Consider the following 25,089-nt stretch of genomic DNA (forward strand, 5'->3'; position numbering starts at 1 on the left):
GGGGCTGTGACTCAGACGCAAACCAGTTAGGAAGAGGAGGGGTGGGATTTCTCAGACCACTTCTCTCAACAGGGTCAAGGCCCTCCTTCCTTAACCCTCCTCAGCCCCATTTCCCAGACCTTTCTGTGCAGCAGTTAAGCCCAAAGAGGGAGAGACGGTAGGACCTTGGACAGCACCACCCAGAGTGGGTGTACCAGTGTATGCAGTGAGAGGCCACAGCAGGCATGGGCAGAGACCCTGCAGAGGAGAGGCAGTGTGGCCCAGGATGAGTAAGAAGTGTAGGCTTTCAGTCCTGGGGGCATGGAGGACAACCATGCCAATCCAGACCTTGGAAAAAACTCAACATGCAGATATTTAGGAGTGCACTATAATGTGCTTCATTTTGACTTCACAGTGACAAAGGACAGGGGCTGCCAAACCATACAGACTCCGCTTACCCTCCCCACGCCACCACATCTCAGCTGTGAGACCACAGCTAGGTCACTTCACTGTCAGGAGCTCAGTTTCTTCATCTGAAAAAAGGGGACGGTAACACCAACCTCAAAGGTACATGTGAAAACTTAATGCAGGAAAGCCCCCTAGCCTGACGCCTGGTTTCTTCTCCTTATCTCCTTCTTGGCCACGGAACCACGGGGGTTTGCAGCTGGTTAGACAAGTGCCAATGCCAGTCTGGCTTTGTGGGCTGGACCAGGGTTTCTCGACCTCTGCACCACTGGTCTTGGGTCCCATAAATCTGTTGCTGGAGGTTGTCTGATGCATGGTAGGATGTTTTACCAGAATCACTACTCTTCCCACTGGGTTCTAGTAGTACGTCCCCTCAGTGTGACAGCCAAAAACGTTTCTATTCACTGCCACTGTCCCTGGGGTTGGGGAATGAGGTGACACTGTCCCCAGTTGAGCTCCATGGGGGTGGGGGCACAAGTAAATCCAATGGGGCATAAAGGGCAGGGGTAGTGACTGAGAGCGAGTCGGAACACCAACAAAATCAGAATAAACAGTCCTGCAACAGCTGCTCTGCATGAGAACCTTTCAGGTAAATTGTACCTGTGAGTAGAATTTGTGTCTTGAACTTAACAGGTGAGAGCCAGACTTCCTCCTCAACCCTAATAACCTGTGACCAGCTCCCTGGAATAGATGCCATTGTCCTCCAAGAACCCATGTCCCTTGGTGAGCTGCTGCAAATTACAGAATTATAGGCTGGTTTTCTTCTTTTCTTTTTTCTTTTACAGGTATACAAGTAGTTCCTGTGTCCAGCAAAGACCAGAAACAAAAAAACTGCCACAGAGAAGACACTTGGGCAGGCGCTTTACCCAGAAGAATCAAACATATGGCTGGTTGAGGGGCCCTCTGGGGATACAGTACCTTGCACACAGGGAGAGGGCAGGGTGACAGGATGTATTTGGATTTGAAGCAGGAATGTACTGCCTGGGGATTGTGTCAGTGGATGCATCAGGTGTCAGAGTTACCCCAGTCAACATCTCATCACCACTGTCCCCTGGGATTGAGTGGTCCCTGCCCCCTTCCACTCTGTAGTTCTTCATGTGTTGAACAGACCTAATGCAATCCCCTTTTACCCAAGGAGACTTTTAGTATCCAACAGGCCATATGTGGCCCACAGAAATTTTGTTTGGTTCACAAATTAGTTTCCAACTATGTAATTTAAAGATTTGATTTTATATGTAGTTATGGGTTTCTGCCATTTACTGGAAAATTCAAAGATATGGCAACCTGCAGTCCTACACAGCAATAATCGCCTGGAGTGAGTAGTGGCTGATCCTCTCAGACAGGGTCTGTGAGCTCCACTCTCCACCTTTCCCTATTGTCACACAGTTAGGCTTTATTCACTTAAATGACCTGCCTCTTTCCTACAGGTACCTGAGTCTGCCATGGTCCCCAGTAAATAGGGGTAAATTTTGGGTGTTTGCTCTGTTGGTCCTAGATGCTCAGAAAGTGCCAAGCATCAATAAGCAAGATACTGAAAAGTCACAAAAGCAAGTCAGGAGGACCTTCCAACTGAGGCATGTCTGTCCCAATTAGGGGTGTCAGTCCTGACGGCAAGCTGCTTCCTCCCTCGAGTAACAGTGGGGATAAGAGGCGGGAGCTAAGAGACAGTGACAAAAGGCTGCAATGGGAAAAAAGGTTTCCCCTTTAATTTCTACAAGTCTGTTCATGGTGTCCTCTGTATAGGGGGTGCGGCATCAGTGCTTTGCCCTCTGTCATGTCCAAACGAAGCACCAACACCTCGGAAAGGGTCAAAGACTCTACAGGCTCAAATGGCTTCTCTCTGGGCTAAGTTATTCAAGGACTCCAAGGGGTTATAGTTCCCCAAACAGTCACTGAAGTGAATTTCCAGGCAGAACTAACTGTTCACAGGGCTCCACATGGGAATAAACTGCCCCATTGTGCAAAGTGACAGCAAACAATCCTGCAGTGCCTCAGACAGTGCCGGGTCCAGAACCCAGTTCCTGCAGGGAGGCCCATCAGAGGAAGTTGCGTTTCTAAGCAGGGTGATGGAGCTGAACCCATTCCCAGGGCTGCCAGATAGAGGCGTGACAGGCCGGCTGGCACTTGTGAAGGCACTGCTTCCCTTCTGTGGCCCTCCATGACTTGTTCACAGTGCTCCTCCATGACCAGGGCGACAGCTGTGCAGTGCCACCTGCTCCATGGTCCTCAGCCAACTTGGCAGTGAAGGAGGACAGCTTGCTGTTCTCAATGCTCTGCGACTAGCTGCTAATTCTGCAGGAGACTTCTCTGGGAAACACTCTGCCCTCGAAACCCGGGCCCAGCTTCCTCCAAGTCTCTGCCCTCTTCTCCATGGGCTCTGCACTGCCGGCTCTGTCCCCAGCTTCCACCCTGGGCTGTCACCTCTTCTTATTCTCCCCGCCTCCCCACCTCTGCATTTATCCCGCTCCCAAGTTTGTGTCAGGACATTTTTTCCCCAGGAGTAACTATAATTTTCCAATTCCTGAAAGAGACGACCCTTTGGGATTTAAAAGCAAGAAGTCAGAATTCCTGGGAGTTCTCGAGAATTCCCTAAATCATAACTTATCTTTAAAATATTCCCAACATTCTTCATACTATTTATTCATTATTGTGGAAATCTAAAATGATTTGCTTAATAAATAAAAAATATTTAGTTTGGTAGTGTTTACAGAGAATCATCATAGCCTGGAGCAAATATTCAAACACTGGAAAACACTGTTGGGAACTGTTTGAATAACAATGCACCCAAGTGAGTCTCCTAACACACAGAATTGCTGTGGAAATCACTAATATAAGGAGTAACTGTGCTTCCAAAACTTATTTTTTCTTGGACTGCCATTCACATCAAGTATACTATGCATATAAACTTATTAGTATTTATTTGCAAGAATGACTCATTGTTTGCAGCAGACAGAGCCATGAACATACACTTACAACACAGCGTCAGCTAAAAATGCAAGACTGACTAATTAGATCGTGACCATTTCTCTCCGACGAGCTCCTGTCCTAGTTCCTGGAAACGCTGACCTTAACCTCCAACTCTGTGTTGGCTCTTCTTGCCCTTGCTTCTCTCTGCTGGGTGTGGACTGTTGCACTTTAATTTTCACAGGAGAATTACTGTATTTCTTCCCGATTCCTTGACTGATTTCTCTGAGATCTGGAAACGTAGCGTTTCCGGACCTGTGCCAAGGTCAGCGTATGCAGTCCTAGCAGGCCTGCACACCGCTCTCTTGCTGAGCTCCCAGCCTGCCGTCAGGACCTCAGAGAGGCCAGTTTCTAAACCTAACACCTCATTTCCACCTACCAGGCTCCCCAACAGGTTCTCCCTCCAGCCCCTTGACCACCATTCGCCTAGACATCCAGCCTCCAAAACCTGGCAGTCATCTGGTTCAGCCCCCGCCCCATTCACCTTTTCCCTGGGTGACTATGAAAGCATCCTACCCCATCTCCCATCCCCATTCCCTGTCCCCCCAGCTGCCATCACGATACCCCCCAAGCACAGACCTGATGTCAAAGGCCAGCAAGGGCTTCCCTTCTCAGAGACTAAGATGGAAACTTCCTCAGGACCTGCCACCCTCAGGCCCCAGCCGTGCTTCCCAGAACATCCTGACCACAAGGCAAGGACCCTGTTTTCTGGCCACAGTAGATGACACGGGCTCTTTGAATCTGGCAGTGGTTCTGCACATTTGGAAAGAACATCTCTCCCTTCTCTGCCTATCAAAATTCTGCATATTAAATTGGTATACAATGGAAGGTTTGTGGTATCTGAACAATTTTTAAATGCACCTGCCATCTGACCCAGAATTGCCCATACGAATCTTTCCTCCAGACCTACCTGCCAAAATGTGTATCTATTGAAACATTCCTGGCAACACTGTTTGAGGGAAATAAAATCTGGAAACATCTTAAATGTTCAAACAGAGCAAGGTGAAATAAGTTACAAAACAGCCATTGCAGTGGGTACTACATAGTGTTCAAAAAGAATGAGCCAGCTTTATTAAATTCAAAAGGCAAACCACGGATCACTGTGTGGAGGGTGGCGCTGGTTTACGTAAGCATCGACAATTCCTGTGGTTACATAAGGAACCCACCAGTGATCACAAGGTGGGGGCACGATGCACAGTAGAGGGGCGTGTGACGTGTGTTTCATCTCATATCTTTCTGTGGTGCTTCAGTAGCTTTTTAATACCATAAGTTTATCACTTCCTCCAAAACGTCTGCTCCCCAGACTCTCCTTCCCCCATGCTCCCTTTCTGTGGGTAAAAAATAGCTACATACATCCAGAGCTACTATGTGAAAGGCGCTGCTCTAAAAACTTGGCCTGCGTGTGCTCATGCAGCCTCATGGACACCCCATCAGGTGGATGCTTTGGTATCTCCACCACACAGATGAAGGCATGAGGCCCGGGAGAGCTCAAGTGACTTGCTGGGGGCCACCCAGCTCGTCAGTGGCAGAGCAGGGCAAACTGGGCAGTCGGACACATAACTAGGCAGTCTGCAAATTTCTGCTAAGTCAATGAGAGACATGCCTTCTGATAATATTATGACCTATATCATGTTGGCCCAGGTGCTTGGTACATCTGTGTGATACCCTTACCAACCTCCCTGTTAGCCCTAGGGCCTATGAAGAGTAGGTAGGTGCTCAATAAATGTTGTATTGAATACAAAGTTTGTCCATACTGAGCAGCTGGGGACATCTGTATCGCTGCCTGGTCTGGCAGGAGCCTGGGCATGTCATAGATGTCCTCTTCTCTTCTACCTGACAACTGCTCATCACACTGGCCTCCCTGTTACCTTGGTCAAGTCTCTAACTTCTCCTGCCAGGACCTTAAAAAAGCTTTGCAAACTGCTCCCTGCAAGGCCACTGTCAATCCCACATCCAGAGTGAGATTTTAAAAACATAAACCAGGTCATGTCACACCCTATTCCAAACCTTTTGGTGGCTTCCTAACCAACTTAGAATAAATCTCAGCTCTGACTGGCATGGCTCAGTTAGTTGAGCATTGTCCCAAAAAGCAAAAGGTCACTGGTTTGATTCCTGGTCAGGGCACAAGCCTGGGTTGTGGGCCTGGTTCCCAGTTGGGGAGTGTGTGAGAGGCAATCTATCGATATTTCTCTCTCTTTCTCCCTCCCTTCCCCTCTCTCTAAAAGTAAATAAGTAAAATATTTTCAAAAAAGAGTAAATCTCAGTCACTGTTACGGCCTCCGAGGCCCTGGTGACCTGCTGCCCAGAGTGTCTGCACCGGCCACACTGGCATCCTCTGACACTCTCAGCTCGTCCCTGCCTCAAGGCCTGGGCACTTACTATTCCCTCCGTCCGAACACCCTCCTGTGGGGAATTCACAGGGTCTGCCCTCGGAGAGGCCTTTCCTGACCATTTTACAGAAAACACCCTGTATGACTCTGTAGTCTAATTCTACATCAATTTTCTTCATTTTTTCGCTTATTATATGTGTGTATTATACATTTATTTGTCCCTTTTCCATATCCCCTAGTCTGTAAAGGCAGAGAATTTTTTAGCTTTTTTCTGTTTTGCTCTCTGCTACATCCCCAGCATTTGTTGAATACTTAGTAGGTGCTCAATGAACAGTGGCTAGATGAACGAGATGTTTGCTAAATACAATCCCCCTTCCGTATGTCCATACATGTGGGGACTTTCCATACACCCACTCAGCAGAGTTTCTGTCCTGGAGCTGTGCCAGATTCCCCCAGTGTCTCTGGAGATTGTAAGAGCCGGGCCCATCGCCCTCTTCCTTGCCCTTCCCCCTCCTCTCTGTGGAGGTGACCTCTCTCCTGTCACCACCAAATGGAAAGACATGGCAGAAATGGAACATAATTACTGTGACCGTTGGGCGGCCGGGGACAGGGAGGCTACCTGAATAGCAGGGAGGAAGAGCTGTCGCCCACATCACTTTCAAAAAGAGCCATTCACCGTGATCTTCTAGGGTGGCAGCCCTGTGGATCTGGAGGGCCAGCACCCTGGGGACCAAACTTGTGCTGCACCCCTTAACTGCCCATTTACATGCCATCTCTCCAGGTGACAGGCACAGGTCCCCCAGGGGAAGGGCCTCCAGGGAAGGAGGCCTGGGGAGAACCACACCTCAGAGCAGACTGCGGTCTGGGGCCCAGGCCACGCTCACCGCCCTGCAAAGCCAGAGCTCAGCTGAGGCCCACTTTCCCGGGGGCAGGCCCCAGTCACTTTATCCGGAGCTGGAGGAACCCAGAGGGGAAGGAGGGAAAGAAAGGCTGACTTTGGAATAATCCATGTTACCAACAGTCACTCCAGCAGGTCAGTGATCGTGGCACTTCTCATCTTATCCAGGAGGAAATTCAGACTCACAGAAGCAAATCCTTTGCCCAAGATTACGCCCTCCTTAGTGGTAGAGATGGGGTATCCCTGACTCCAAAGTCCCCATACTTCTATTTGGTAAGCAGGGGTCTCAAACTCACGTGCCCTTGAGGACCAGGTCGCTGATGTGAATGGGTGAAGCAAGTCAAGGGCAAATCCAAGAGGGAGAGGTCGGAAAGGTGCCAGGCTGGGGGACAACTATCCCATGAAAGTCTTTCACATTTTTATATATTCTCTATGCCTTTCAATTCAGTGTAATACCAAGTTATTATTATTACTTAAAGGTGTATGAAATATATGCTCCATCTCTCCCTTTTGGTAAAAATAACTTTGATGGTCTTTCCTCATTTAAAAAGCAGTGAATATTAAGAGGAAGTAAGAAGACAGCCCATAATTTTACCTACCAGAAAAAAACCTAATTTTTTAAATGAGATATAATTGACATAAAACATTATATTAGTTTCAGGTGTACAACATTATGATTTGATATTTGTATATATTGCAAAATGACCACAATAAATCTAGTGAACATCCATCATCATACAGTTACACAACTTTTTAAATATTACTTATATTTACATATTTTAATATTTTTCTTTAAGACACTGTCCACACCTAAGCGGCCTGCCCGTCCAGCCACATGTTGTGAGACCTCAGGAATAGGGTCTGTACTCCTTTCTGGCACCTGGGCAGCGCTGAAGACTTGGAGCCTCGAAGGCTGGGCTAACCAAGTACAGTGAGTCGAAGGCTCCGAGGAAGGAGCTGTACAACTCCTGGTAGCAGCGACTGGTAAAGCAAAAAGCATCAACTTAAGCTCAGGTGACCTCTGGCGGTGCACAGTTTGGAGCATTTCATCCTCCAGCTAAACCCCTGCTCACTGGGAGAACACGGCAGCTCATATTTCAGCAAAAAATAAATTTAACAACTTTAAGAGTGAATGTGGCAGCAGATGGGGGTGGGGAAAACATCGACTGCATTTTCTGCTGAAAATCCAGTTGGGAATTTGTGCTGTGACCTACATTACTCTAGTTTCCACCCCCGTAACTTTCTCTCCCCTCAAGGAACAGCAGAATATGATACATTTCCCAAGGACAAATTACTCTGCAAAAAAAAAAAAAAAAAAAAAAGCCCCATTTTAATAGCATGCTAAATGACAGCACAGCAAACCATTTAAGCCTTCACTGATTTGCAGTCCAGTTCCACAGGATGAATTCTTGGAATTCAAGCCTCCCCTCATTAATGTGCTTTCAAAAGCACACCTGATATTTCCCTCCGTATCTGCTAACATCTGCCATGTGTCACGGCTCAGAGCACACCTTTCTCTGAAATGCCCAGGCAACACAAGGAATATGGGGATCCCAGAAGAAGAGGGTTTTGGGGGACTGCCATTCATCTACTTGCCAGTTTGGTGGGCAGACTCTGGTCCCCACCTGGGCCAGGCTGACACACAGAGTTCAAAATGGAAAAGAAGGGGCTCACTTCCTACTGCCCTACTTTCTAGTGCAGAGACGGCTGCTGGCATTAGCACGGAAGGCAGCGGGAGGCGGAGAGATTTGGAGAAAAAACTGAACCTGCTGATTCTTCGACTCGCAGGTTTGTACAGATGGTAGAATACTTGGAAGTCAGGGGGCCCCTTGCAGAACACAGTGAAATACTGACACAGTAAACAGAAAAAAATAAACTAGAAAAGTGTATGCAGAAGCAGGTCCCATGTAATACTGGACTCCAGGCTGCACAAGCCTGAGAGTTTTAAGGAATATTTATTTTAAAAAAACACACAAAACACCAGAAAAAACCACAAGCAAATTCTACCCACAGGCTTTTATTTTCTTGCCCATCTTCCCTCTCCTGCTCCAAACTGAAGTGGGACCACTTTTTCTGAAGTTTAGCAGTGGACTAGCTCATAGAACATACCTGGGAGCACAAGGGCGAGCCACATGCATCATGGGTAACATGCAATGTCTGGTCCTCTCATCCAAACCCTGTATGGAGAGGCCGTCTGAGCAGTGGGTAAGAGGCAGGACTGCAAACTCAGGTGTCTACAGAGGCCAGGCAGGTAATGTGAGAGAGTGATGCTACACGAATATATGAGAAAAACAGCTAAATGCCAGCAAAAGAGACCAAGGAAGACTCAGCTCGGTGTCCAAGAGACAATGGTGGGGGCGGAGCTCCACAGGGACAAGGCAGCAGGCCAGGCAAAGCTGTAGCCACACGTGGTTGAGTGAAAGTGGAAGTAGGCATCTGTCTGTCCCGCCACCATAACAAAATGCCCCACAGTATTTGTGCCTTAAGCAACAGATCTATTTCTCACAGTTCTGGAGGCTGAAAGTCCGAGATCAAAGAGCCAGCAGATTTGGTTCCAGGTGAAGGAAGGCAGCCTTCCTGGCTTCCAGACAGGTGCCTTCTCATTGTGGCCTCACATGGCAGAGAGGGGACCCTCAGGTCTCTCTTCCGCTTCTGATAGGGGCAGTGGTGTCACATGGGGCCCACCCTTACAACTTCATCTAAACCTAACTTCTAAAAGACCCCAAATGTCATCACATTGGAGAGCAGCACTTCAACATATGGATTTGGAGTGGGAGGAACAAACATTCACTTCAGAACAAAGTGTGAGCAACTCTCGTTTTCAGAAGAAGCCTGCTGTCTGAGTTTTTAAAAATCTGACACCTAATTTTTTGATGGTAAGACTTCAATTATGAAAAACAAATAGCCAAATCCCACTGGACTGGTCAAAGGGTCAGGCTGCCCCCTCAGGTCGTGGGTTCATCATCCACGCCCCGAAATGGGCTATGGGACCAAAGAGCCCGGGTTCCCCATGTGCTGGTGGGTAAGCCAGGGGTTACCAGGTAACTAACTTCTCAGAGCCTCACTTTCCTCAGAGTATGAGCTGGAACCTAAGGACATCGCCCTTTTATTGACAACTTTGTAAGGTTCCAGCTAATAAAATGGAGGTATGGTGCCCACCCAGTGGGCTCTCAGGCAGACAAAGCAGGTCAGCTGTTGGGCCAGTGCCTGTAGTAACTGCTCACCAACGGGAGGAGCGGGAGGGGCCGCACCAGCTTAGTCCACCAGGCCATTCGTGTTCAGTAGCTAAAGCTGACCTTAGGGTGCTGAATCACCATTTGAAAGAGCCAAGGAAATTGTCAAGATCTATTTTAAAAAAAAGCTTTTCAGGGTTTATTTCTTTAACCAAGAGAGGTCTTTAAAAAAACAAAAATCTAGGAATCTCTTACTTAGGGAGAGCTCGTGAGCTGAAACACCAGTCTCACTGTTTTCCGTGGGAGCACCCAGACCGCGAGTGAGCACGTGGGTTCACCAGCCCATCTTCCACTTCCCCCAAATGAAACAGCCTACAGATTCCGACCTGTAACCCCATCTCACTCAAAAAGACAAAGGTGGAGAGAGAAGCTTAATTTAGAACTTCAAGGAAAAGCAACAGAGCAAAGCTGTTTAATTCATCTGGGGTCCAGACCAACGTTCAGTCAGAAATTTGATGTCAATATTGTGTCATTTGCCACAATCTCCTACTGAAATTCTTTGTGTTTTTTAAAGCCCATGAAATTGAACCTTATGTTCTCTGTGCTAATCAGGCACAAAAGGTTTCTCTCCCAGCTCTGATTAATGGCAACCAGTGCAGCTGGGATAGCACAACACACTGAGACGCTCTCATTAACACACAATTTTCACAGTTCCCCAGGCTAATGTTTGCTAAGCGCTGGACCAGAGATGCCGGGATGTGCCAGGCAGGAAGGCCACCAGCTTGCCTGCGTCGGGCAGGGTTCCTCCCGCTCAGATGAGCTCGAGCTCGCAGCCTTTCCGAGCGTCTGAGCCTTAGGGCCTACTCTCTCTAACTCAGTTCCTCAGGGAACCGAGCAAAAATGCACAGGACTTGGTGAGGGGTTAATCTCCAATACACACCCTGGGCTGGGGGCTGCCATTAAAAGAAGACGAACTCCTCTCATGAACCACTGTGGCACTGTCAAAACGGCGAGATCAAGGCCCTGGCATCACAAATAACCAAATAAAAGAAAAACAGTTTTCTGCACGGTGGGCATCTTTTATCACAGGCAGCACGATAAAATTGTATCTTCTCGTAAAAGCCTTAAAACAATTAGAAAAGCATAAGCAGCCAGCTTGGCTACCATTTCAAAAGCCCCGCGCAGGTGAGAGCAGCAGTGCTGCCCCGTCTGTCTGGTTGGAGGTTCAACTCGGAAACTGCGCAAGTGTGACGCCGAAGGGGAGCCCCACATTCAGACGCAGAAATAAGCCCCTTGTTTTACGTTACAGCATCACTGTTCACACAAATCAGACCCTCCAACCCCAAGCACAGCATTTTAAAGAACTTCAGTGAAAGGAAACTCTTATTTTATCTCAGTAAATCAATCACACAGGCTCAGACCAGCGTTTCTCAAATGATGAGTCCCAATCCCATTTTGGGAAAGCCACAGGGCTGCTATGTGTTTCTGTGCCGTGTTTCCATTATGATGATAATATTTTAGAAATAGTGGAATTATATTCTATTCGAAAGGCCCTTTAAACACTAAGTACTGTTTCATCATTCCAGGTCTCAATATTCTAAGGATGTAAATGTCTCAGGCTGGTAAGAGACCAAATAGGACAAAGTGGACTTATCGGTGATAAGGCAGTGACACCAAGTGATGGCCACCTGCTTGAAAGCGCTGCACGGATGTTTCCAGGCAATGCGACCCAAAGAAGGCAGGGAGGAATGGAGTCAGTAGGCATGGCACATGGCACACCGGAAAGACCTGCCGCACGCCGCTGCCAGCCAAGATTTGGTTTCAGAAAAATGACCGTGGCATTGCAATGACAACTTTGAATTGTAATGATGTTGTAAGTGCTTAACGTGTAAAGTTCTTTTTTTTTTTTACTTTTATAAGGACATATAAAAACAAGGAATTTATACCGAGTTCAAGTTATGTTTATACCTAGTTTTAAGTAAGTGATATTAATACGAAAATCATTTAAGGAGGTACCAGTGGGAGTCTGAGAATTTTTCTTTGGGTTCACTACCCAGGCAGAAGACACCGAGAGAGCATCTCGGCTCTGGAACATCTGTGAGTGGCACAGAAAATGAATCTTTCCTGTGATCACAATGCATGAAAGTATAAACCACGCAGCACTGAATTTACTTCCAAACCTCAAATCAGCAACGCTCATTTGCAAACTCCCTTTCATGAGCCCTTTAGCAACTCCAAAGCACTGTGGCATGAGTCTCCCACGGCCCCCGGGGCACACTGGGTCCCGGGGTATCTAGGACACAGACACGCTTCACTGCCCATCCATGGAAGAGAGAAAGCACATCCCTGTGAATGGTACTTACACAAAGAAGGGCATCAGCTGAACAAGGGTCTCTTTCTTGGGATTGGTGGCAAACTCGGGAACCATCTGGATGACTTTGTTCATGACATTGCGCAGGTAATTTTGGAGATGCTTCCTTCGTTCCTCCACAAACTTGGCATCCTGAGAAAACAGAGAGACAGGCGTGCTCAAGTGTGCTTTCCTAGCCTATCCATAAGCTTCCCCCCAGGACATACAACGATCAATCGTTACGGCCCAGGCAGCTGACATTTATGGGGTGACTGCCACATGTAAAGGGTGTCTAAGGCTTTACATGTGTAATCACATTTAACAACAGAGAAGATGCTCATGCTATTAAGTGGGAGAAAGCAGGTCTATCAAACTCCTTACAGTGTCTTCCTATAAGTGAATGAGGTCTTAGCAACTGTGGCCTTTATTGAGTACCTACCATGTGATGAATACAGTGGTGGGGACTGAGGGTAAAACAATAACACACAGTCACTGCTGTGGTCCTGGGGGAGGTGACTGTGGGGGAGACACAGATAAATCTAGTGACCATACTGGTGAGTGTATAGTTATTCATCACACTAAATGCCACCCTGGAAAGAGAGTGCTTGATTTTGCCTTCATAGGAATTTTCTGAAATATAAATAAAGATCATATTAATAAACAGATTCTAGCTTGTCTTGAAAAACTAGGAGACGCGGCAGCACTGTCCTTCCCACAGGGTCACACCAGGCTGTGCGGTGCGGTGCCGCTCCCGAGGCAGTGCAGGTCTGGCGCAGTCTCCACCCGGCCCCACTCCAGACCCTCCTGCCACCCCCACCCACCCTGGACCTCCTCGGCCCTCTCAAGCAGAGCCAGCTTCCCAGACGTGTGCCCTGTGCAGTCACACAGTGTGGAACTTGGACTTGTCTAGAAATTCTGAATAATTTTGGAACAAGGGGACCCACATTTCCATGTGGCCTGGGGCCCCGCAGATTCTGTAGCCCATCCTGTTCATTCTGATCTGCACTGGTGGCCCTGGTTTATAACTAGAAACCCTGGCCTGGGAGAGGGCAGGAAAGGCTTTCTCTGAGCCTGTGATGCTCCTTCTGGACTAAGGCCCAAGAACAGTGAGTAAAGGAACAGCAGAGCAGGCGGTAGGAGGGACAAGGTTCTTCATCCTCACGAAACAGAAGAAGCTTTGGTTAATCTCGCGTGAGGGAACTGCAGCCTGGAGAGGGGCTGGGTTGCCCATCCACGAGGTCCCGCAGATGGAGAGGTGATACAGGGTGCAGCCAGGGGGCCCCCCAAAAAGGATTTGGAATGGTGTCCAGAATTCAAAGTGTATAGGAATATTGGAGAGACATATAAGATGTCCTCACACCTCCCCCCAGGGGGAAGGGATGAATGGAGAGGGCCATTGAGAGCTGTTTTGCATAGCAACAGTTTTGCAGCTAACCTCTGGAATGGTTATTTAGCATATGTATAACCTTTAACTGGTTTCATAGATATGTTAAATAGCAGTGGCCAAGTTTGGAGCCAGGGAGAAGGGAGTAGCGGGGACTCAGGAGGATGTAACTAGGGGCTACTCTCCTGAGTGAGAAGGGTTTGGACTCAGAAGGTAACGAGAGGCTGTACTCCTGAGTGAGAGTGCCTGTGTGGGAGCTCGGAAAAGATGGGCTCCAGGACATGAGGTGATAACTGCCCAGGTGAAAGGGAAAACCACGCAGCTTTGCCAGAATAGAGATCCCTGCAGCCAGGCGAAGAAGAAAGCCACATGCTTTTGGTGGAGTGCGGACTCCTGCAGCTTTGGTAGAAGAGGCCCATGCGGCTTTGGGATGCCCCCTTTGGCCACATGGCCTGGAAAGCAGGAGAGACTTTGACTGGAACTGGGTACAAAGGACTCTTGCCAGTGGACCATGAAAGGGTACCACAGTACTTTGGATTAACTCGAGATCCTGCACAGTGACACAGCTGACGGTGCCAGCGGCCCGCAACACAGACGTGTGCTCTTTTCCTGATTTACGGTACCCGGAGTTGGGACAGTGGGAGAAGGGGAGCGCTGTGTGGGTGTAGGTGTACAACCTAAAGGACTTTGATATTTTAGTGGAGGCATTAGGCCTGAATAGCATTAAATAAACACTTTGTTTCCTTTTCACAAATCTCTGGCATTGATAGATGTCTTTCCAATTGGCGGCGGACAGAAGAGCCCAGTAGATTTTAGTATTTTGTTTTTGGGAGGGGCCCCTGTTGTATAGCAGTTTTGGGCATCCCTAGGTGGGCCAAATATTGTATTGCCCCTCCCTCGGACCTCTTGTTCGGTAACAGAGGGGCACTCACCTCTGCCCCAACACCCCAAGTGTTGGCCAGCCCAGGCAGGACTCCACAACAGTCTGCTGAATGAGGCCGCACATGCCGAGCCACCCGAGTTGAGCACTGCCCAGTATGCAGCCTGGTCTCTGGCAGAGTCCCCACAAGGCCCTACCTAAGGACTCGAGCATGGCAGGGAGAAACTTTAAGTGTCAGATTTAGCAAATAAAAATACAGGACACAGAGTGAAATTTGAATTTCAATAAGCAGTGAGTAATTTTTTAGTTTTTATAACTCAATATTCAATAATTCATAATACAATAATTTTTCTGTGTTCAAATGTACACCACACAATAAAACCTTTCCAGGCAATATTTGGGACACACTGAAACTAAGAAATTATTCATTGTTTATCTGAAATTAAAATTTCACTGGGTGTCCTGCATTTCATCTGGCAACCCTTCTCTGAGCACCAGGTGGGAGGAAGAAATACTGAGCAGGGGCCTGGGGCCCCTTCCAGGTCTCAGCAGGCCCTCTAGCCCAAAGCTACTCCCTGATAACCGCCTCAGCGGGGACCTTCCACCAGAGGGGTGGCACTAAGGGAACACTGCCGAGGGCCACTCATCCTCACCACCAGCACAGTCCAGGCAGGGGGCAGAGCTGTGCCCTGAAATCACCTGCAGCCTGGCGGGAGGTGCAGGGGCGCTGAGTGGGCAGAGCTTCGGCACCAGCCAGGACAGCTGCAGGTCCCAGCCCAAGCTGGAGCCATCCAGGCTCCGCCACTCTCTGGCCTGAATGCCAGGTTCTGCTCCAGGGTCTCCAAGTTTCAACCCATCATTAAGCAATCAGACATTTCTCCTTGGGAAGCTGGCTAATAAGCCAGATTAGTGCTGAATCAAGCAAATTAAACCTAGTTTTTCATCTGCAGAAGAAGCCTTCAAGGACAGCTTGAGAGGCATGGCTGCGTGAAGACAAGAAAGGAACTCATCAGCCTGTGAAGAACTGGCACAGAGTTCTCCCTCTTCTGGAGGGGCTGCTCCACGCACTTGAAATTGCAGTCACAGATGGCTCCTCGTGACTTGTGGGCTTGTTACAGGGTCCTAGGAAGGTGAGGACCCCCAAAAGGAAGGTCAGAGGATCTACCTAGGAGTTGAATCAGCCCATTTCCGCTTGATTAATGTCTCTTCTCACTCAAGTCCCAGGGTCAACAGTGACTGGCAGAAAGGTCATCACCTTGGAGAAATTCCAAATCCTTCCCATGTACTGATTCTTCAAGCTAGTGGGTCCTGGGAACCCCGGCTGGCTCCTGAGAAAACCCAACATGGCAGCAATGTGAATTTGACACCCAGGCAATTTTACCTGAGCCATTTGGGAAAAGCAATGATGTCTACGGCATCTCTACTCTCACTCGGCACTCAGTGCTTCCCTTGCCCCACATCCCCACATCTTCGAGGCTGGAAACTGTGGCTCAGGCAGGCCGAGAAACTTGTCCACGGGCTCAGAACCCAGAGTTTCAGGTTTTTAACCTTCAAGCAATCCAGAATATTCCTAAATTTACAGAAGAAAAATCTGCAGCCCCTCTAAACTGCAGGCTTACTGTCTGGCCTTGGCAGAAAACTGCTGTGTGAACAGAAGGCGCCCGTCACCTGAGTGCCCGACCGCTGGCCTCCTTGGCCCCGGAGGTGCCCACAGGGAGAGTTGCGTCGTGCGCAGGGCTGGGCAGAACACCACAGGGCAGAGGCCCTCTCAGAACAGCTCATGGAAGGCCGTCTGCTCTCTGGTGACTGTCATTTCCGTTTTTACACCTTTTTATCATGAAAATTTCAAAATGTGGCAAAAAGTAAAGCAAATAAATCCCCATAACCTTTTAGCTAATAAACATCTTAACTCTTTTCTATATTTGCTTCATCATTTTTACCTTTTTTGCTAAGGCACTTTAAATTAGGCCCTGAATACTTCAGTGTGTATTTCTAAATTACTAAGAACATTTTCCTACGCATCCATTATCACCCCTAACAAAATAAATGGTATTTTTTGGTGTTATCTTGTACCTAACGTGGATTCAAACCTTTGTGTTTGCAAGTGTGCTCGCTGTTTCTGGAATTTTGAAAAGGACTTGTAGCCCCCCTCAGAGCAAAGCTGGCAGCTCTTCAGCAGGTCGAATGCGACCCTGTTTGTTACCAAGGCCCCCTGGGGATCAGTCAGTCTGGGGCTGGCCTTCTGGCGAAGGTGGTCCTGCCTTTTCACTACCAGCTGCTAATAACTTGTGTGGCCTAAACACAGGTAGACCAGGACGTTTCTGCATCAAACTCATATTCCTGGCCCCCTTGGAAAAGGGCAGTACTGCCCTCCTGAGCTGGAAGCACAGTGCCAACTGTGCACCCCTCCTAGTTCCCACAGTCCCATCCTCCGCCTGGCTTCCGAGGCCTGGGTTTGAGACCCCTAATTTATACCAGTTGCACAGACAGACAGACTGCCCAAGGCCCTACAAACCACTGAAGAAACCACCCACCCTGTGTGACGATCACATTAGGAGACAGGATGACATTCCCTTAGGCAGGCAGAGCAATTCACATTGCCATTTTTAGGTCAGCTGGAAAACCACTCAGAGCCTCAGGCTTCTCAGCTGCAAAATGGGGATACAAATGGTGCCCACTTCAGGATGATAACCTAAATTGAGCAGCTGGTAGCCTAAGCATTGCCTGCCAGTCTCTGAGATAGATGCTGATAATTCATGGATACTCAGCCAGGATGGTTTTATTCAAGAAGTGGCTTTGTATATGGGTTGGCAACAGGCAACCAGATGGTGAGTGTTCAGATGGGGGGAACATGCTGGGGTGCTGTAACCTATAGGTGCTCAGGGAAGCTGGCAGGAAGTTTACATAGGGGATGGAGTGAGGGTTTCACTCCAAGGAAGTGAGTCCTTGAAGATGCTGCTTCAGCTTCTCCTAGAGGAAAGACCATCAGGTGGTCCAGGTGGTGCCCTCAGGTTGGGGAGGGGCAGGGCAGGTGGAGGGAACAGCAAAAGCACAAGCCATAGGCAGAAGGAGCTTGGCTTGCTGAAACAACAGAACAAGGCGTGTGGCTGGGTTTCGTGGGTCCAGGGAGGTAAGACTGCAGTGGCAACAGATGTCCAATCACATACAGCCTTGGAGACCATGGAAGGAAGCCGGTGGGAAGTGGGACGCAGGATGTATGTGGTCTCATAGCATTCAGAAGTACTGCTACTGGGCAAATAAGCTATAGACATTTTGAAGTAGAGCGGCCTTTCAAAAATCTCTCTCCTGTTTGGAATTCTTCATTGGCTCCCTGTGAGTTCTGTCCATCACCCAACACTCACATCTAAACCCTAGCAGGAACCTTCACAATGTGGCCCTTACATGCTCTGCCAGCCTCACTTCATGTCACCTTCTCCCCACTGTCAACACCCACCCAACACCTTGGACACATTAGCCCCTGACTTTCTTCACGTGTCCTGTACATCATCTCCAAAGGTCTCCAGGCCTTTCATGAGCCATTCCTTGGCCTGGAATGCCTTGCCATTTAGGCCTCTGCACCTGTGCCCCTACCTCTAGGACATGCCAGCTAAGATTGCACAGGCGCGCCCAAGCCTCACCCTGTTCTTGTTCCCTCATAGCCCCTACTGCTGCTGGCATGATCTCATTGGTTCATTATGTGCCCCCTCTGCTTGACTGTAATTCCTGGGAAGGCAGGGACCTAAATTGCCAAAGCCGAACACAGTGCCCAAAGTTCAAGAGAGCCCCTATAATTATTTGTTGCAAGAATGAGTAAATGTCAGGGGTAGATTTAGGGGAAGCAAGGCAGGCCACCAGTGAGAAAGGTTTGGAGGTCGTTGCCAAGTCCAAATAAGAGATGACAAAGATCCTGACTATGGAGTGGGATCGAGAGAAGGCTGGCCTGTAAACTAGCTCCCTGGCCCCAAATCCCTCTGTGCAGGGAGTGAAAAGCAGAAGAGTAATAAGTGACAAAGACAGGGAGCTGGTCCTTTAGAGACCTCATTTGTCACATGGAGCTCCTGGGAGGGGAGATCAGCATTGGTGTAGGGGCCCGCCCCACTGGGGAGGGTCCAGTGCTTATGAGTCAGGGAATGTTTGGGGGATTTTTTTGCTTGGGCTCCTGGGGCTGCAGCCAAAACATGGCATTAGAAGTGATGGGACTGGATGGAGGCCCGGCTCATGGAGTCTGCCAGGATCCTCCCGTGGCCACTTAATGAGTGCTCACTACCCATGGCCCTGCTGTCATTTCATGAAACATTCCAATCATAATACTTTTGTCAATTATGGTGTAGAACTAATAATAGAGAGCACTGGGAGTTAGCTGTTGCTTTACAAAAGAACATTCAGGACTATTCTAGTGGAAGTATTTTTTTCCCTCCAAAAAGGTTAATTTTATTTTGAGCTTCAAGAAGATAAAGACACCATCAAATTAAGAATAGCTATTTTTAAAATAATAGAATGTTGTGAACGAGATGACAAGCTGTGGATTCTAGAACAAATGCACAGACCCCCTGCCCCCTGCACTTTTACCATCTTTCCTTCCTTGGGTTGTTCTTGACAAGTGCATCTTCTTGACCATGTCCTGCCTGTCCAAGGGGACCTTCCCCAGCAGCTATACTCGTGTGAGCTGTCAGCTGGGCACAGGTGTTTCTTCATCTCTAGAGTTCCTTTTCATGTTCATCTAGGAATAGCATGGCGTTTCTAAAATAAATAGAAGGCCCACTCCACCAGGAGCAGCAGGCAGCTCAGGCCCTGTTGAGAGACGGCTGCTTCAGAGTCAGCTGATCTGTAAGTACGTCACTGGCTACACAGTCTGGAACACTGACCGGGACTCTCAGGGAGCTAGGCATTAAGATCCTCTGGCTATGAGATTCTCTTCCATGCCTAGTTCTGATGAGACTGGGCACAAAGGAAGACAGATTTCCCAGCAGCCCTGCAGTGAAATGGGAGCCACAAACCAGGTCTGGCCAGTGAAACAGTGAATGGGAGTGAAGCAGCCACACCCAGACCCAGCCATGGCCAGGAAAGTGCTCTGACACCATCCCCTTTCCCTCTCTCTCTTCCCCTCCTGTAGCAATGTGTGGCGGCCACATGCAGAGGGCAGAACCTGTTGATAGAAGGAGGGTGACCAGAGCCATCCAATAGGCATTGGGCTGTGACGTGAATGAGAAAATACTTTCACTGCATACCACATGCTGTTAGAGGGCTTGTGTTAACTATGCTGATTCACACATGGCTTACTCGATGACTCTGCTACATGCCTGCCCTTATGAGTGTATGCTGGTAAAGGGATGTGGGCCTGTCCTGGAGGAGCTTAGACTTTAGTAGAAAAAGGAGACAAAAGCAGGGACAGCAGTGCACAGTGGTCAGTGCTTTGGCAGAGATGAGTGCAGAATGGACATGAGGAAGGAGGGCAGCCTCCGCCCAGGAGGCAGTGCTTTCAAAGGTGAGACCTGCAGAATGAGAGAAGGGCAAACTGGAGGCAGGAAATACATGAGAATAAGCTCAATGAGATTAAAGACTTAAACATAAGTCTCAGAACCATAAAAATCCTTGCCCTGGCTGGTGTGTCCCAGTGAACTGAGTGCCAGCCTGCAGACCAAAACGTCACCAGTTCAATTCCAGGTCAGGGCACATGCCTGGGTTGTGGCCCAGGTATACAAGAGGCAACTGTTCAGTGTTTCTCTCACACATAAATGTTTCTCTCTCCTTCCCTTTCTCCTTCCTCTCCCCTCTCTCTAAAAATAAAGAAAGAAACCATAAAAATCCTATAAGAAAATACAGGCAGTAAAATCCTGGATATTTTTCACAGCAATATTTTTTTCTGATATATCTCCTTGGGCAGAAAGACAAAGGAAAAAAATAAACAAATGGGACCACATTAAACTAAAAAGTTTATGCATAGCAAAGGAAACTATCAACAAAATGAAAAGATAACCCACTGCAGGGAGAACATATTTGCCAATGATACATCTGATAAGGGGTAGATATCCAGAATTTATGAAGGATTTATACTACTAAACACCAAAAAAAGCAAACACTTCAATTAAAAAATGGGCAATGGATCTGAATAGACACTTCTGCAAAGAAGACATACAGATGGCCAACAGACATATAAAAGGATGCTTAATATTACTAATTATCAGAGAAGTGCAAATTAAAACCACAATGAGATATCACCTCACACCTGCCAGAATGGCTACCATCAATAAATCCACAAACAAGAGCTGAGGAGGATGTGGAGAAAGGAGAATCCTCGTGTCCTGTGGGTGGGAATGCAAACTGGTGCAGCAACTTTGGAAAACAGTATGAAGTTACCTCAAAAAATAAAAATATGGAGCTTCCTTATGACCCAGTGATACCACTTCTGGGAATATATCCAAAGAAATCTGAGACACTAATTTGAAAGAATACATGCACCCCTATGTTCACTGCAGCATTGTTTATAATCACCAAGATTTGGAAGCAGCCCAAGTGTTCATTAGTAAATGAGTGAATAAAAAACCTGTGGTACATTTACACAATGGAACACTACTCAGCCAGAAAAAAAAAAGAAATTTTTACCTTTTGTGACAGTATGGATGGGCCTGGTGTATATTACGCTAAGTGAAATAAGCTGGTCAGAGAGGGACAAATGCCATAAGTTCACCTATACGTGGAATCTAATGAACAAAATAAACAAACAAAGTAGAAACAGACTCATAGATACAGAAAACTGAGTGACAGCTGTCAGAGGGGAGGAGGGTTGGGAGGCTCAGTGAAAAAGCTGAAGGAAATAAGCAAAAGAAAAAAAACCAAGTAAACCCAGAGACACAGATGACAGTATGGTGATCACCAGAAGGAAAGGGGGTGGGGACGGGTAGAAGAGAGTAAAGGGGGAATAAATGGTGAGGGGAGACTTGACTCTGGGTAGTGAACACATAATGCAATATACAGATGATGTGTTGAAGAACTGTATACCTGAAACCTACACACCTTTATTAACAAATGTCACCCCATAAATTCAATAAAAATTAAGAAAAAAACTGGAGGCAGGACGACCAGTCAAGGGGACTGGTGAGGTCACCTGGCCAGAGGTGCCCATGTGTGGCCGGAGCCAGTGGCTACAAAGAGCAGCAAATGAATTTGAAGTCTATTTTAGAGCTAACCACCCAGGCGGGAGGTGTTGATGGGTTGGAGTCATTTATTTGCTCATTCAATGATCCAGTTACATATTAGCTCATCCACTCATTCAACACATAGTCCTCAGGGCCTACTGTGAAGCAGGCACTGTGAATAAGAAGGTAAGATGTGGATCCTGCCTTCATGGAGCTCACAGTAGGTTGAAAGAGAAAGACAAATCAATGACCACAGAACAGGGAGGTAAAGCCATGAACACACATGATAAGAGTTTGCCAGGGTCTGCCGCACAGGCACATGAGGGCGCCTGCCCAGAGGACTGTGTGATGTGATAATCGCCCCAACAGTATAGCAGGGTTTACCAAGCAGATCCTCTGCCAGGCCCTGGGATAGGTACACGCACATTTAATGCTCAGATGCCCACCAGATAGAGACTTTTTAGTATTTCTGTGTCAGAGACAGGCAGCTGAGACTCAGAGGGGTTAACTGCCAGTGCCAAACACACAACTACCAATGGTGGAGCCAGGAATGGGCCCCAGGAAGCCTGTGCCTATATGCACTCAGCTCTGAGACAGAGGGAGAGAAAAGGAGTTCTGGTAAGTGAACAGCCTGCAGGGGCCACAGCTGGAGGGAACGCAAGGATTTAGGATCAGAGAGACACTAAGAGAGGCAAAGCTGGAGGGGAGATCGAGGGCAGGCCTGGGGGTCGTGTTAGAGAATCTGGACTCTACCCTTGGACTGACAGTTTAAGCAAGAGAGCAACAATGAGCTACTCCATTCATGAGACTGAAAAGATTCTGACGCTTCAGTTTTAAACAGCTCTACCTTGTCGCTATCTATTTTCTCCCTGGAGTACTCAAAATCCTCCTTTCCTTTTTCAAGTACTGGTCAGCCAGGAGGTATGAGTGCAGCTCATCTAAACCACAGGCCCCACGTCTCCACCCTGGGACGTGGGGAATGAACTGCATTCCAGGGCAAGCACACAAACTCTCGAGGCAGAACTCTGAACTCTGCTTTATTCCAAGAGGGAGGTCTGCCCTTGCATCGGTATTGCAAAAACCAACCAACCAACCAAGCCCTCATAGACACAGACGAATGGTGATTACTGGTGGGGAAGGGGGGTGGGAGGAGGCAGAAGAAGGTAAAGAGGGGAAAATGGCAACAGAAGGAGACTTGACTTTGGGTGGTGAACACACAATACACAGATAGTGTATCATTAAACTGTACAGTGATTAGTTGGGTATGATGGACCCTCCTAGCAAGTTCCCAAATACCACGAGCCTCTTTTATAAGCTTCTGATAAGGTGTTTTTAGCCAAGTTGCACAAAGTATCTTCACTTGATTAACTCAGGGAAATAATTAAACTGCAGACCTATCGGTACAGTGAAAAAGGGCTCCAAGTGGTCATGAGGGAGCTCCTGATGGTCACATCTGGGCCAAACAGCTGGGTGAGGAATCTGGCTTGTCTAAATAGGTTTTGTTTGACGAGGTTTTTTCCCTAGGCACTCCTCAGCTGGAATGCACCAGGCGTGGATGACAGAGGGGAGGAAAGGGGCTTTATTCTGAGTGGTTTGGGGAGTGGAGAAGGAGGAGAGCTGGGATGTGTCTCTAAGGAGCCCTGGGTGAGAACGGCATGCTACAGGGCTCCATGGATGCCCGCTAATTCAGAGGTCAGAGTCACTGTCCTTCCAGAAGTGACAGGAAAGCAAAGTCCCATTAATTACTTTATCCCAGAAACTCAACTCTGCCACCATATGCCAGACAAGTAATTTGGTAATCAACTAGGAAAGACAGAGAAAGAGAAGAAACAGGCCATTTTGTGAGACTTGAATTATCCCCATTTCACAGCTGGTGAAACTGAGGCACAGAAGTAGCTTGCCCAGGTCACAAACAGTTAAGTGGCAGAGGCAGGATTTGAACTGGACAGTCAGGTTCCAGAGGTCATGTTCTCACCTGCCAGGCCATGCTGCCTCCAGTGAGTACTGCTTCTGAGTCTTGTACCTGCCTCTGCACTGTTTCTGCTGTCTGAGAGGCTGAGCCAGCCCTTATAAAGGAGTTCCTGGAATCCTATTTCAAACAATAGGACTGAGGCTTTCCCCATCCAATTAGAGTGGCATAGCTCTAATCAACCAGAGTGGCTTTATTCTGACCAATCAAATTGCCAGGATTTGGAGTCCTCATTTGCATGAGGACTCTAATCAAGGACCAGGGCTGGGGACTTCTGTCCATATAAGCCAACTCCCTTCTGGTTCTGAGAGCACACCTTCCTTTTCCATTGAAGACTGAAGACTGAAGACGGTGTCTCTTTGGCTGAGCTGAGACGAACTGAAATACCGAAGATGTCTCACCAGAGTGGAGCAGACCACCAAGCCGCAGAGCAGAGTTGCCTAGCCAAAGAGGAGCCTGGCCCCAGGGCTGCCTCACAGCTGTGCTATATGACAACTGAGCTATTTTGTTCCAAATAAAGTTTCCTTCCTCACTATACCCCAAATTGGGGATTCCTGTTGGCACTGAATTGGCCCCAGTGACCACTGGTTAACATGCAGTACCCAGCACAAGACCAGGTTCAGGACAGATGTCCCTAAGTGAATGGCAACAGCTACCATTTGCAGAGTTGCTTACAATGGGCCAGACCATTTGCTGTCCTACCCATTCCCAGCCCATCTAGAACAAAAGCCCAAACCCTCACTGTGGCACCAAGGTCAACATGATCTGGCTCCTTTTCAACCCCACATCTTTCCACTCTCTTCCACATTCACCATTTGTGGCCCATCCAGGCCTCCTGAACATGCCCAACATGTTCTCTTACGTGTCTGGGCCTTTGCATGTGCTGTTGCATCTGTCTCAGACACCCTCCCACAGAGAGCCGCATGATGCACATCCACTCACTTTCCCCATAGCTTTTCTGCTCAAATGACAGACCTTCCTGCCCACTCTGTCATCACGCCTACCCCTTTATTTTTCTGTACAGTGATGATGGTATGTATCCCTGATGCCTGGTGACAGTACCTGGCACCCAGCAGATGCTCGGTAAGTGTTACTAACTAAACAAAGTCTCTGTTGGAAATTTTCTGTGTGTCTGTCATCCCCTTTAAGGTCTATACTGCTACTGGGCCATTTGACAGTTAGGGAAACCAAGGCACTGAGAAGCTGGGGAATTTTCCTAAGTTCACATAGCTAATGAGAAGTGTGGAAGTTGAACCCTGGTCTACCTCACATGTCTCTCTAGAACCCACATCTTAACCATTTTGCTGGGGTTTTAAATTTCTGCAGTGAAGCTGTGAAAGTCCTTGTTAAAATGCAAATATGTTCTCTGGAAAAATAACACATTATCAAGCTCTCGGGTAATGGCCATTAATTATATTAATTACATTAATTAGAGTGCATCCCTGGGTTATCTGGAAGAGCAGGTATGGTGGCCCTGGTGGGGTAGTCTGGTGAGGGAGTGCTGTCAGATACAAATTTTATCCATTCTTAGAATCATGCCTTGCTCTAATACCATTGGTTT

General features: G+C 47.9%; 1 protein-coding gene across 3 annotated transcripts in view; it reads right to left on the reverse strand.

The window, feature by feature from the left end:
- SNX29 (sorting nexin 29) overlaps nt 1-25,089 on the reverse strand; it is a 569,005-nt gene that overhangs the window by 49,329 nt on the left and 494,587 nt on the right. For all 3 annotated transcript variants that reach the window (XM_037151196.2, XM_053672142.1, XM_037151198.2), the window contains one exon: nt 12,173-12,312. In XM_037151196.2, coding sequence (XP_037007091.2) covers nt 12,173-12,312 — 140 coding nt within the window. The remainder of the gene's footprint in view (nt 1-12,172; nt 12,313-25,089) is intronic.

Source organism: Artibeus jamaicensis, unplaced genomic scaffold (genome assembly GCF_021234435.1).
Source record: "Artibeus jamaicensis isolate MK-2021 breed Jamaican fruit bat unplaced genomic scaffold, CSHL_Jam_final contig_729, whole genome shotgun sequence".
NCBI lineage: Eukaryota > Metazoa > Chordata > Mammalia > Chiroptera > Phyllostomidae > Artibeus > Artibeus jamaicensis.